General features: G+C 56.3%; 1 protein-coding gene across 13 annotated transcripts in view; it reads right to left on the bottom strand.

The window, feature by feature from the left end:
* Camta1 (calmodulin binding transcription activator 1) overlaps positions 1–13695 on the bottom strand; it is a 710332-nt gene that overhangs the window by 63120 nt on the left and 633517 nt on the right. For all 13 annotated transcript variants that reach the window (XM_070037258.1, XM_070037260.1, XM_070037252.1 and 10 more), the window contains one exon: positions 10207–10341. In XM_070037258.1, the coding sequence (XP_069893359.1) occupies positions 10207–10341 (135 nt within the window). The remainder of the gene's footprint in view (positions 1–10206; positions 10342–13695) is intronic.

Raw genomic sequence — 13695 nt, 5'->3', positions numbered from 1 at the left:
GCACGAGGCCTGCTGGTACTTGTTACTGTGACCATCATGCTACTGCATTTTGTTGCCACAGTATTCCCTGGGGGGAGAGGTGTTCATGGCCACTGACTTTTCTACCCCCACCCCACCCATTTATTCACTCATTCATTCATTAACCAGGCAGCCATTTGCCAAGGACTTGGCTAGGGAGCGTCCTTCTTCTCTGATGCTGGGAAATGGCTAGGTCTGAGTCACAGTAAAGAGAACGCCTTTCTCTTCTGCTTCTAACTGCAGGGAGTGAAGGGGAAAATGTTCTGTCCTCACTGGTGGCCCCTGGAAAGCTCTGACAGCAGCCACAGGACGCAGTCAACAAAGTGTGAGTCAACCTGGGCACCAGTGGCTCATTCCTGTCATCCTAGCTACGCAGGAGGCTGAGATCTGAGGATTGTGGTCCAAAGCCAGCTGGGCAAATACAGCTGAGAAATTCTTTTTTTTTTTTTTTGTCGGTCGTGGGGCTTGAACTCTGGGCCTGGGCGCTGTCCCTCAGCTCTTCAGCTCAAGGTGAGCGCTCTACCACTTGAGCTACAGCGCCACTTCCAGTTTTCTGGTGGTTTATTGGAGATAGGAGTCTCACGGTCTTTCCTGCCCGGGCTGGCTTTGAACCGTGATCCTCAGATCTCAGCCTCCTGAGTAGCTAGGATTACAGGCGTGAGCCACCAGCGCCCGGCCAGCTGAGAAATTCTTATCTACAACTAACCAGCAAAAAACCACAGGGAGAAGTATGGCCCAAGTGGCAAAGTGCCAGCCTTGAAGGTAAAAGCTAAGCCAGAGCACAAGGCCCTGAGTTCAAGCCTCAGTAGAAATGGTTTCTAGTGAGTTCTAGACAACCTCCTTGGCCCACTTCTGATGTAAAGTTGTACATCAACTGCTGCTGCCTAAAACCTTGGGCAGTGAAGAGAGTGGTCACAAAGACCTTTCATCCATCCCTCTGTCCATCCATCTATCCACACATTAATTTACCTGCCCACTTAGCCATTTGTTTATCCATCCATCCATCCATCCATCCATCCATCCATCCATCCATCTCTTGAAGAAACAGTTATCGAGAACCTGTGTTTCTGCCCCCCGCCCCTCCATGTCAGACGTTGGTGCACAGTGAGCACTAAAGACAAAAATCCTTAGGGCATAGCTATCCTCTCATCCACACCCACAGACTCACTTCATCCAATGCTACCTCTATCTATGCAGATATTTTCATACTTCTTTTACTTGCCCATTTGCTTCGCTACACTCTGTAGCTATAGACTTTAAAATTTTTTTTTATTATTGTGAACATACTGTACAGAGGGGTTACAATTACATGGGCAAGATAATGAGTACATTTCCTATCAAGCATTGTAGCCTCCTCCTTAGTTATAGACTTTTGTGGATGCCCTCAATCACTTCTTAAGCCCAGCCTGACCCATCACTGACTTTCCTCCAAGGTGAATAACACAGAGCTACACAAGGGCTAGTGATGTTGCTGCCTCAGCATCTCTTAATTCTGCCTTTCCCCCTAGAACCACCAGACTCACCATCTCCTTGCAGCTGGACAACTGGTCTACCCACATCAACTATGGCTCGCTGTCAGTCTGTCTGTTCTTCACATAGAAGCCAGGTATATTTCTCAAGAAGCAAACCTCATGTCCTCAGTGGCATCTCTGTTCTTGGAGATAAAGCCAGCACTTCTAGACCTGCCCATCTGGCCCTGCCTAAAAGCCCTGCCATCCTTCTCCAGCAGGAACTACTGGTTCCACTCACCTCCCTGCCTTCCCTGGCTCCATGTTCACGAGACTCCCTCACACAGCACAGTTCCAATATGTACAGACCCCTCCACTGGCCTGTTCTCGCCTCTCACCTATCGTGAAATGAACTGCTCTCACCATAGATCTTCCAGAGGAAACTCAGGAAGTTTCTCCTAGACCTCCCCAAGAAGCACACCCCACCCCGCCCCCTGCAAATGCTGGGGTCAGGTCAGAGTCTTCCTCCACTAGACAATGAGTTTGGTGAAGGCAGTGGCCTCAGATGCCCCTCCTCACCTGCACTGATTCCCAGGACCTGGCATGGTGCCCGGAGCCTAATAGGAATGCCCTCCACTTAAGGTTACTGAGGATGTGACTGCAAAGGCAGACTTGCTGGTGGAGGAGTACACAAGTGTGATGGGAAAACAAGGAGGAGGAGGAGAAGGAGGAGGAGGAGGAGGAGGAGGAGGAGGAGGAGGAGGAGGAGGAGGAGGAGGAGGAGGAGGAGGAGGAGGAGGAGGAGGAGGAGGAGGAGAGAAGGACTAAGGTGAAGAAAGAGAGAGAAAGAAGGAAGGAAGGAGAGAGGGAGGAGGGGAAGGAGGAGGAGGAAAACACCTCTCCTCTTGGGACAGAGGGAGGGGAACAGAGCATGCTCCTAGCCCCAGGGCCCCTCCAAGGCAGCAGCACTGAAGCAAGAACTCTGGTGGCACTGAGGCCAAGGATAGAGAGTGGGGACAGGGCCGCAGGTATGATGGTCTCTGTGCCACCGGCATGTGTCTGAGTGTCCTCACCCACCCAATAAGAACCTCAGAGGTTGTTAGAAGTCTGAGTCCTTGAACATGAATGCTTTGGGACAGGGTCTGGTGGATGGTGAGCTTTTGAATGCCAACTGCTGTGGCCTGGGCATCTCAGTAGAGAGACAGTCAACACACCACATGGCCCTTTCTCATCTGCCTTTATGTCTTGGTTTCCAGAGCTCAAGTGAGTTTGGCTATAGGATAAAGAAGGAAGCTTCTGGAAGGGATGAGATGTCTACCTTGATTCATGGTCTGAAGCAAGTGGTTTCTCTTCTGAAGCCCAGGTTCCTTTCAAAAGAAAGAGGAAGGGAACTAGGGCACTAGTAGCTCATGCCTAGAATCCTAGCTGCTCAGGAGACCGAGATCTGAGAACTGCAGTTCAAAGCCAGTCTGGAAGGAAAGTCCATGAGATGTTTATCTCCAATAAACCATCAAAAAGCCAGAAGTAGAGCTGTGGCTCAAGTGGTAGAGTGCCAGCCTTGAGTGAAACAGCTCAGGGATAGTGCCCAGGTCCTGAATTCAAGCTCCAGTTGCTTTCTTGGTGTGCTGAAGATTTCAACCCTGAGCTGAGTTTTACAAGTGCCTCCTGTGATTGGCTGAAGTGTGGTGCATATGAGGCATCCCCACGCTCGCTTTCTGCCTCAAAGAACTCCGCACTCACAATGGGTGGGCAGCGTGGGCAGGCTACTGCTGTGGAGGAAGCTGATCTTGTGCCTACCAAAGGCCATTTAGAACATTCTGGTGTTGCAGAGGTACCCAAGTCACTGGGCTGTGCAGAAGACATCAGAGACACGTGTATTTTTAGGACTTTTTTTTTTTTTTTTTTAAAGGAGAGGCCTTTTGCTCCTGGCCCCAGCCAGAGGCCAAACATTGCCTCTTGAGTCCTGCAGGGAGAAGGCCTGTGTGGGTAGTGCCTGTTCAATCTTGTTCGTGGACGTGCCTGGACACTCTTCCTTCCAGAGACCCACAGGCCAGGCCTCCTCCCATCTCTGCCTCTTTCCTTTCCCTGCTGCTGATGCTTTTGTTGATCTCACTCTCAGGACCTTTTCAACAGATCATCATCTCCCTTCTGCAGAAAGATAAAGTTCCAGATCCTGATTCTAGGAGGGGCCAAGAATGCCAGCCAAACACAGGCCTGGTCTATCACCTCTCAGAATTTATGGTCTCTAGGACTGAGAATGAGGTTGGACAGCAGGGCTAGCATCCAGCGGTTCCAGAGCTGTCTTCCTGGGTCTTTGGCACTCAGGGCAGCCGAAGGCACTTTCTTTGCTCCAGAAGATCTTGCAGTCTGCCATACTAGCATTAGAGACACGAGGTAGAGAAGTAGGACCTGGGTCCTTTCAGCCTGCTGTATAAGCAAAGTGTGTGAGCAGGATTTCCAGGTGGCTCCTCAGATGGCGGGCCTGTGTGAAATGGCCTTGCATTACTGTGTCTGGGTTCTGCAGCTGCTTCTCCGAGTTCTTCAGTCACGGGGCTTTGTCTTCCCTTCCAGTCTTCCTGCATGTGATTCCTCTGGCCAACCCTCTTCTTGGCATAGGGCAGGGCTGGCAAAGTTCTTGTCCTTAAAACATCTCTCCTCTTAGCCTCCATGGGAGCCCTTCCTCGGGGTCTTTCTATCTTGTTGGTCCATCAGCCCCTCTGCCAGCGGCTCTTCAGCTTGACACACCAACAGTGAACTGGTCCATGGTATGCCATGCAGTCCCTTCTTTATCCACACCCCCTCATGGAGTTCTTTCCAGGTAGACCCATGACTTTAATGAGATCCCAAAACTGAGGGTTTCATTCTGGATTTCTGGGTGATGGATCCTTCTAGATGACCCCCATTCCAGATTGCTTGCTCCTTGGTCTCCAGATTTGCGAAGGCAATGGAGACCTCAGTTCTACTGTAACTGGTCCACAATTGTGGAATATAGCTACAAGCTCCCATGACATACCTTCTTTTCTTCTTCCTCCTCTTCCTCTTCCTCCTCCTCCTCAGCAGGAAATGGATCACCATCCTGCTAGTTGTTCAAAAGTCTAAATCTATGTATCAACCCATTCTGCCCTCTTTCTCCTCCTCCACATTCAAATCAGCAGCAGATCCCCTAGATTTAGTTTTCCATGTCTCTAAGAGCCAGAGTCTCCCACGATGTTACCGGTTTCATCAGAGCCACTAAAATTTCTTACCTAAATTGATGCAAGAGTATGGGGCAAGGGCCAGAAATCACCTCACAAGTGACATAAGCATTCATTCTGAGCATGACATTACACCTGCTCAAACATGCAACCGAGAGTCACTGCACCTGCTCAGAATACACCCAGGCGCATTGACTCAGTTCCCATGTGGGATTAGGAATGTCAGACCCCTATCAGCCTGGTGACCACTGGCCTCCATTTCCTTCTCTTCCCCCTCTGCCTCCCTCTGCTGTGTTCTGTTCTGGCCTCCCTGGCTGCCTCCAGCCTGGCTTGTCCTCCTCTTGGGCGCTTTTTCCTCATGAATGCTTGGACCGGGCATGCTCTTCCTGTCACCCAGCCCCAGCTTCACTGTCAGTCACCTTCTCGTGGGGCTCACTGACAACCCAGGGAAAACATTCGTCTCTCCCACACCATCTGGGTCATGGTCTCTGTCTGAATTTTTCACTCTAGGTTTTTTTTTTTCCTGGTAAGTCTTGAACTCTGGGCCAGGCACTGTCCCTGAGCAATTTTGCTCAAGGCTAGTGCTCTACCACTTCCGGTTTTCTGGTGATTAATTGGACACCAGAATCTCATGGACCTTCCTGCCCAAGCTGGCTTGGAACCACAATCCTCAGATCTCAGCCTCCTGAGTAGCTAGGATGACAGGTGTGAATCATCATCATCACCAGGCAGCCTCTGGTATTTTTACATGCGTGTAATTGTTATCTTTCTCCCTACTGGAATAGAAACCCCACAAGGGCCAAGACTCCCCAGGGTCTACACCAGTCCCTGGCACATGGCAGAGGCCTGGTACAAAGTCCCTGGATAGAGGAAGAACGAACAACCGCGGGGAAGGAGTTCAGGAGCCAGGTTAGGATGCCGTTAGTGTGGGTGCTGGCAGAAGATGGGGAGAAATAAAGAACATGAGAGAAGTTAAGGAGAGAAAGCAGCAGGCTGGTGCTGGTGTGTGGGGAAGGGAGGTAGCTGGGGGTTTCCTGATGACTCCGGGATGGGGCTATCCACACAGGTCAGGAAGGTTGTAGGAGGAGGGCTGAGAGGGCGGAGGGCAATCAAGAGCAGTGCTGGGGCAGGCTGGTTGCCTGAGAGCCGGGGCCGTGCTGTCTTGTGAGCAGTTGGAAAGTTCTGGATAGGAAGAGACCAAGAAGCAGCCCTCTGTGTGTGTCCTGGTAGCAGGCACAGAGCCCTGGGTGGGGATAGAGTAGGCAAAGGGACAAGAGAGCCAGCCTGTGGACACTTGCAGAACTTTCCAGAAGGAGGAGCTGTTCTACTGAGAAGGAACGGGAACCATCAAGGGAGTTGGGAGCGGTTGGATGAAAGTATACAATTGCAGAGCCTGAGGCAGGGGGCTTCGGAAGGGGTCAACCAGGATGCTCTGTGACCTTGCCAAGGTCATGATGACACAGGGTGTCCCCGGTGGGTGGATGTGAGGCTCTGGAAGCTGGTGCCGGCACCTGCTCTGGCAGTCCCCGGTCGTTCTCGAACACGCAGCGTCCTGTGAGCGCTCGCCTTCCCTGCATCTGTGCCCAGCGCGGAGAACATACCAGTAATTGCACAAAAACCGTAACTCCCTTGGCAACATCTGGGGAAAGCATACGGTCCTTGGACCCCGCTTTCCCATGCTGGGGTCTCACAACAGGCTCTGGTAGGGATGAGTGCACAGAGTCTGGAAGCCTGCCACAGGTCCCCTCGTCAGAGAGCCCTGGAATGGCACCCAGGGAGAAAGAAGGGTCTAGAGGCCTCCTGGGGCCAGTGTCACAGCTGGACTCCATCCAGGATCTCCAAGTCCTCAGATCGGAGGCATCCCTAGAGTCCAGGGCCCTCAATCAGTGTGGAGGTCTCCCAGTGTGTTGCTAACACCCCCTTGCATGTACCACGAGACCACAGGAGAGATGTCAGGCGACCCAGAGAGCAGGGCTGAGCCAGGACCCACCCCAGCTTCACGTTCCGCCTTTCACCTGAGCTCACCTCATCAGACATGGAAAGGTTTTGTCTTCCCCCAAACCTGAGCCCAGAGCCAGGCTGCCCCCCTGAGGTCAGAGGTCTGGGCCTGGAAAACAGCCTGTCCTCAGGCTGCTGCAGGAAGCAAACTTCTCCATAATGGGGTTCCTGCTTTCCTCTGAGGTGTGAGGTCTGCCCTGGGGAACCAGCCCAGAAAAAAACTGCATCTCTCACTCCAATCTTCTCACCCTGGCAGGAGACTCGGTCATCAGAGAAGCTTATTGAGGTTCTGAGAAAGGGGCAAAGAGGGTGGAGGTGGGAACAAGGGGCCTGCACTCTTCTCAGCCTGGCCCCGGGGAGAATCGAAGGCTAGGAGCAAGAATGGGCTGCAGAGTCCACTCATCTTCTCTTTCAGGGACAAGGTCACCTAGAGGTGTCCCAGTGCCCTTGGCCAGAGTGCCAGTGATGCAGTGTGGCCCAGCCTGGGTCTATTCTCATCTCAAACACTGGCCCAGCACAACAGTCTAAATAAACCAACAGTTCACCCCTCTGAGCAAAGGCATCTTGTAGGCTTGGGATTTGGGGGCATCTCTCAGATGGTCTCCCCAGTCTGCCTCCTTGCCTGCCTACTTCCGGCCTGGAGGAGGAGGGTCTCTATGCAAGAACATGTGAACAGCTAGCCCACTCAGACCACCACTAGGATCCTGTGCAAACGACCTGGGGGAAGGTCCTGGGAAAATCTATACTGCGTCTGGATCTCTGGGGAAGAAATGGTGAAAATGGCAGTTCCCAGTCAGCCCTGGCCAAAGCCAGCTGCCTTTCCCGGCCTCCCTGAACGCCTCTTGGCCTGCAGGGGCTCGGGTCTCAGGGCAGGGCCTGTCTTCCCGGGGGGCTTCCCGCCCTAGTGTCCGGGGTGCACTCTCACTCACACCTGCATTCATGCCACCACTACCCACAAGTGCCCCAGGCAGCGGAGGTCTCCACAGACAGCCCCCACCCTGTGCATGGGGGCCCCCGGGGAGCCGGGAGCCCCGGCTGGAGGCCTGAGCGGGGCCAAGGCCGTTCCCGGCCTCCCCAGCTAAGGCTCCGGGAACTGGGGGTGCCGGTGTCAGTGTCGTGACCGTCCACCGATGCCCGCCCATCCCACCCCTCCCGGTGGACAGACAGAAGCTGCCTGCGGGAAAGGGACGCGGGGACGCGGGCTGAGATGCAGGGACGCGGGCTGGGACACGGGCTGAGACTCGGGGATCGGGGCTGAGATGCAGGGACGCGGGCTGGGACGCGGGGATCGGGGCTGAGACGCGGGGATCGGGGCTGAGACGCGGGGACTGAGACGCTGGGACGCGGGCTGGGATGCGGGGATCGGGGCTGAGACGCGGGGATCCGGACTGGGACTCGGGAGGGACCCAGGCCCGGTCGCGGTCGCGGAGGCGGCGGCCCCAGCCCCCCAGCCCGGGCCCCCGCACACAGATCCAGGGTTGAACCCCGGAGACAGGACTTCCCGCGCCGGGCGAGGGAGCGGCAGACGGCGCCCCCGGACCCCGAGGTGGGGACCCCGGTTCCAGGGCCTCGCGGTGCCTCTGCAAGCCGGGGGCGGGGGACACGCTCCTCCAACCCCCCGCCGTGCTGCGGCACCGGGCGGCGCGTCGCCCCGCAGCCCCGCGGGAGCCTGGGCCGCCCGCTTTGCGCTAAGAGCCCCGCATTGCGGCTGCGCGCCGGCTGGGCGCGTGCGCGCTCGCGTGGGCGCGCGTGTGAGTGTGCGCGCGCACCCCCCCCCAGCGCCGCAGTCCCCTCCCCCGCGCGCCCCTCCCCCCACAGCTGCGCGCGCAGCGAGTCGGCGAGCTGGGAAGGAGAACGCGCCTGGGCCTCCGAGCTGCGGAGGGCGGGCGGGGGGGGGGGAGAGGGACGGCGGGAGGGGCTCACCCCAGCACCGGCCCGGACCCCGAGTTCGCAGCCGGTCGGGGCGGGGACCCCCGCGCCCGGCGCTGCAGCCGCCCGGGCCGGGGTGGGTAAATCCCGAGCATCCGTCGGGAGCTCGGCGCTGCTCCCCGCCAGGTGCGCTCGGCGCCCCCCCCCCCGGGGCGCGCAGGGGTCCTGCGGGGGCCCTGGCGGCGGGCGGGGCGTCCCCGCAGCACCCCTGAGTGCAGCTGGCTCCCGAGGTGTATTTCCTGTGTCCGGTGTGCCAACGGGCTGCCGGGCTGGGCCTCTGCGTTCTGCAGCCGCCCCATCCCCGAGGCGGGTCCGGCACGCGTCCCCGCGACCTCCCCGGGCCCACTGGGTCACCCAGGGCCAACCCGGGCCCCGCGGAGCTCCCTGCTCCCTTCCTCGCTGGTTCTGCAATATTGAAACCGGATTTCCTCAACAGGAGCCCTTGGCCACCCTGCCCTTCTCCGTTACATCCCCCGGGTCAGCGCCCCAAGCTCTGGCTGGCCGCGGCCTGGGCCAGGGACACTGCCAAGGCGGCACTGCCAGGGTGCAGAGCCTGCTGACCCCGTACCACCTCTGGGATCGCTCCTGTGGGTGCACCGGCCAGGACGGGTGCCAGGCACCCTGTTGTCATCGTGGCCGAGTCCGGCAGAAAGCTGAGGCTGTGGAAAGCTGCCCAGCGGACGACGTTCAACAGGAGGGCCGCTGTGGCTGGTGGAGGGGCACTGACCTTACCCAGGCCCAGGCCCAGCTCAGCCAGACTCCGCAGACTCCCCACGGTCACCTCGATGGTCCCCCATACCAAGGTCATGGTCAGCCCTCCTCCCACTGTGTTCCCTAAGCATAGCCAGGCTGGCTTCTGCCCCCCTCCCCCAGGTCTCACCAGCTCTGGGGCATCGTGAGACACACCCAGCTGGAGGAAGACAGCCTCTGACCCTAGTGTCCACACAGCCTGGGGGACACGCTGTGACGCTGCAGTGTCTGAACACGGTTGCCACTCAACCCCACAGCCAATGCTGGCCGCTCTCTCCCTGAAGACCCACCCTGTCAGCCCCCTCTGAGGTGCACTCAGCCACAGTCATCAGCCTGGCTTTGTCTCAGAGGCTGTGGTGGGCAGGGTCTTATGAGAGACAATCTGACTAGCGAGACCCTGGAAAAGGCCGATGCCCTGGACACAGCCTGGCTGTCTGAGTCTCTGAACCCCCCCCGGGAGTTCCCAGCCTCACACATGGCTGTCAGGAAGACCCCTGGAGCTTGCTGATGCTTCCAGGAGTCCTTGCCCCCTGGTGGAAATACACAGATGCCCCCCCTGGACCTTGCCACTTGGGGTTGGTCCATAAAGGGACTCTCAGTTTATCTAACCATCTCATACCTCTGTGAGTGACAGTGCTAGTCAGGCCTACACGCTGCATTCTGTCCCAGGGAAAGGCCTCGCTGGAGTCTGACCATTGGCTGGCCAGACCACAATGTCTGTGCGCACAGCCTGATGTGTGCTGGCTCCCATGGCCAACGCTAACACCCTCTCCCGCTCTCTCTCAGAGCTTCTTTTCAGTTCCTATCTTGTGTGTGCCAGGTGTCCCCGTCCCTCCATGCCTGGCCAGGTGACCAGATGTGGTCCTTACCGTCCAAGGACAGCCAGTCGTGCTGGGAGGAAGGGAGTGTGGGCAGAGCCCGAGCTTTGTACTCAAACACCACCGAGTTGGAGATGATCTGGTTGTTGAAGGCAACTTGTAGGGTCACCAGACCCGTGTCGTGGGCTGAAAGGGAAAAAAGAAAGAAGTCAGATAAGGGGTGAGTGAGACCCGACAGCCTCCAGCTCTCCTTAACCCCCTCCTGGCCCACTCCTTCCTCAAGGCCCATTTGTTAACAATTTCCAGCAAGTTCTCTGCCCGCCACCCTTCCTCGACTTAGCAGGAACGTGTGATCTCCCTGGGAGGGCATGATCAGGGCTCAGTCTAGAAGGGCTGAAGGAGGGAATGAACAATCCCCCCACCCCATCTGACTGACGGCTCTAGTCCCACCCCACTCAACTTTGGTGGCACTCATTTCTGTTCTGACTCACTTGATGTACTATCTCAGAAGGCCATGGACCCTGGGCACTTGAGCTGAGGATGCCAGCGTGGAGTCTGCACCTCCCTCCAATGCCCAGGTGGCATTTTAGAAGCAAGACCCTTGCAGAGCTCATTTGTTGCTCTAGGAAAGCCAGCCGGCAGTGGCAGAGGTGTGCTTTAGCTCTGGGGTGGTGGCTGCCACTCCACCACCTCTGTTAGGATCTTGGGACTCGCCTGTGCCCCCTCTCCCCCCCAAAAAAAGATGACCCATGAACTATCCTAGGTGAGCATACCCGCTGCCCCAAGCCACCAGCCCTCCTCCCCTGGTAGGCACCAGATTATGTGTTCTCTCCGCTACTTTTCTGGAACCCACGCCCAGGGCCTCCCAGGCCGGATTTCCAGGGAGGACACACGGGGATCACGTTACTGTTTGGGCTCCTGGCTTTCAGATGTTTACGAGCATAGGGAAGCCATCCAAGTCAGCTGCTCCTGGGGACTGGGCCCAGCGCTGGCCTCCCTCGGAGGACTTCTGCAGCTCTATCTCACTGCCGGTGGGAAATCTCACTCACTGGCTCATGGCCTCTGTCCAGCCAGGTAGGATGTCGGCAGCCAGTAGTCACTTTGTGTTGGCCCTGGGGACCTGCCAGTTTTCTCCTGCACATCCCATCCTGGACACAGCCCGAACCCACAGGGCCTGTGGCTCTGGTGACAGGGCCTCCTGCGGTGCCTCTCTGGGGACACACACACACACACACACACACACACACACACACACACACACACACTCTGAGTTCAGAGCCTCCCGTGGCTCTGCTCGTGTCCCCAGGCAGACAGCCAAGCTCGTGGTTACTCGCCTCCCCTGGAGGTCTGCCTGCACTACCCACAGGAAGGAAGGGCTGGCAGCTCACTCCCCATGGGTTCCCACCATGGCTGCATCTCAGCTGGCATAGGGGAGCTCCCCCGCCCCCCGCCGCCTCCCCTGGAAGCCAGGTGTTCCGGCCCAGCTCAGGACCCGGCCCACAGCAGACATTCCACTACATGCCAGCATCAGCACAATCCCAGATACTCCCAGAATTCCTGTCTTCCCAGGATGCAGTGCAAGGGGCTGTCGTGGTGTCCTGGGTACCAGCCCTACCCCCTCAGGCTTCTTTAACTGGCATTCTAGTTGTTCCACCCATCAGAGTCTGACTCCATGTGTTCTCTGTCTCTTCTGCTTCTGCCCTTGCCCACGCTGTGGCCATCTCTCTCCTGGACTCATGTAACACCTGGTACCATTCCTACCGGGATGGGATGGAGACCATCGTGAAACACCTCTCATGGGGAACCAGTGCAGCAAGTTGCCCAAGGTGCCACCTTCCTTAACTCACTAAAGATTGCCCTTCTGCCCTCTTCCCATGGCTTTCTTGCTCTTCTCCCAACATCACCTCTGTAGATTCATAGTTTAGAAGAGGTCACTCTCTTGTTTCACATGCATGGCTTCTCATTGTGAATAAAAGTAAACCAGATTCCTTCCCATCACTGAGGAGGTGGGGCCTGATTTGTTGTAGTCCCTACCATCTCCTCCAACCTCACCGAGTTCAAAGGTTCCTGTTCTACCAAGCATCCAGCAGTCAGTCAGCTGACTTTGATCTCCTCCAAAGCACCAAACCTCTTCCTGCCTCAAGGCCTTCCCATTTCCTTTGTCCTCTGCTTGGAGTGGAGGCTTTCTCCCACCCTTCCTATGACTGGCAGCCCATCCCACCATTCATCAGCCCTGTTGGTGGCACGTCTCAGCATCTATCTGAAGGAAACTCTCGCTTCCCTTCTTCTACCATGAATCAATGGAATACACTGTTAGCCCCTGGTTTTGTGGGAACTGAGTCAGGCTAGCTCTTCCTGTCTGGTTGTCAAGGTCACTGCTGTGAGTTGGGTTCTGACCCTTCAATAAGTCTTTTTTTTGGCCAGTTGTGGAACTTGAACTTAGGGTCTGGGCACTGTCCATGAGCCTCTCTGTGCTCAAGGCTAGCACTCTACTACTTGAGCCACAGCACCACTTCCAGCTTTTTCTGTTTATATGGTACTGAGGAATTGAACCTAAGGCTTCATGCATGCTAGGCAAGCACTCGACTGCTAAGCCACATTCCCAGCCCAATAAGTCTTGGTTGAGTGAGCCGCTTTAACACATTTTGAGTGTCTTTTGTTATTGGCCTTTGGGGTTCTCCCAGGAAGCCAGGATGGAGCTTGCTGGTCAGCCATCTTCCCCCCATAGATTTCTCTATCTTCTCCTGCTTTCAGTGCCCCAGCTTGGCAGGCTCTCGGTGGACCCTGGAGCAACCAAGGAGTCCTGTAGGAGCCAGACACTCTGCACATATGTCTCCTCCTACCAGTGACGGTGCAGGAACTGCCTGGGCATCAGCAGAGGCCATTTTGCCCAGTCAGGTGGGTCAGGTGGCCAGGCTGGCAGGCAATGACCATTTGTGCCCCGTCTTCCTGCATCATGCCTGGCCTGGCTTCCACGCAACAGTCTCTGAGCCCTGCCTCTTGCTGAGACCCGTCTGGCTCTGCCTTCAAGCTTTCCTTCAAGAACCAGAACAAAGATGAAGTGTCTGGCAGGCGGCAATCAACTTGAAGGACAGGAGTTGCTTTCCACAGCCCCATCTGTCTGGAGTTGAGAGATCTTAGGGTTCAGGAACCCCAGTTAGGGGCTGAATCTTATTCTTTGCCTCATTCAAGGCACTTGCCAGAATGTGGCGAGCAGAAAATACTAAAAAAAAGGGTTTGGAAAGTGAGGAAAGGAATGAATGAATGAATGAAGTCACAGGTGCTTAAGAGCTCCTTTTTTTCTGAGAAGCACTGACTACTTACTTGGGCCCCCAAATGAACTAAAGGCAGGATAAATACAAGGCCTCCCAGCCTCCATTTGGAGTGCCCCAACCATTCCCTCTTGCAAGAGAGAATGACACAAAGACGTGGAAAGTGGGCAACCTGCCGGATGCCAGTGACAATTCCAGATGCACCGTAACAAGGCCTTCCCAGCTTGGCCAGTCAGAGCATGGCTGAAGCCCCCTCTGGCTACCAGCA

Source organism: Dipodomys merriami, unplaced genomic scaffold (assembly GCF_024711535.1).
Source record: "Dipodomys merriami isolate MVZ:Mamm:240054 unplaced genomic scaffold, mDipMer1.0.p SCAF_28, whole genome shotgun sequence".
Classification (NCBI taxonomy): domain Eukaryota; kingdom Metazoa; phylum Chordata; class Mammalia; order Rodentia; family Heteromyidae; genus Dipodomys; species Dipodomys merriami.
Note: the sequence above shows the minus strand (reverse complement) of the source record. Positions and strands in the feature narration are given on the sequence as shown.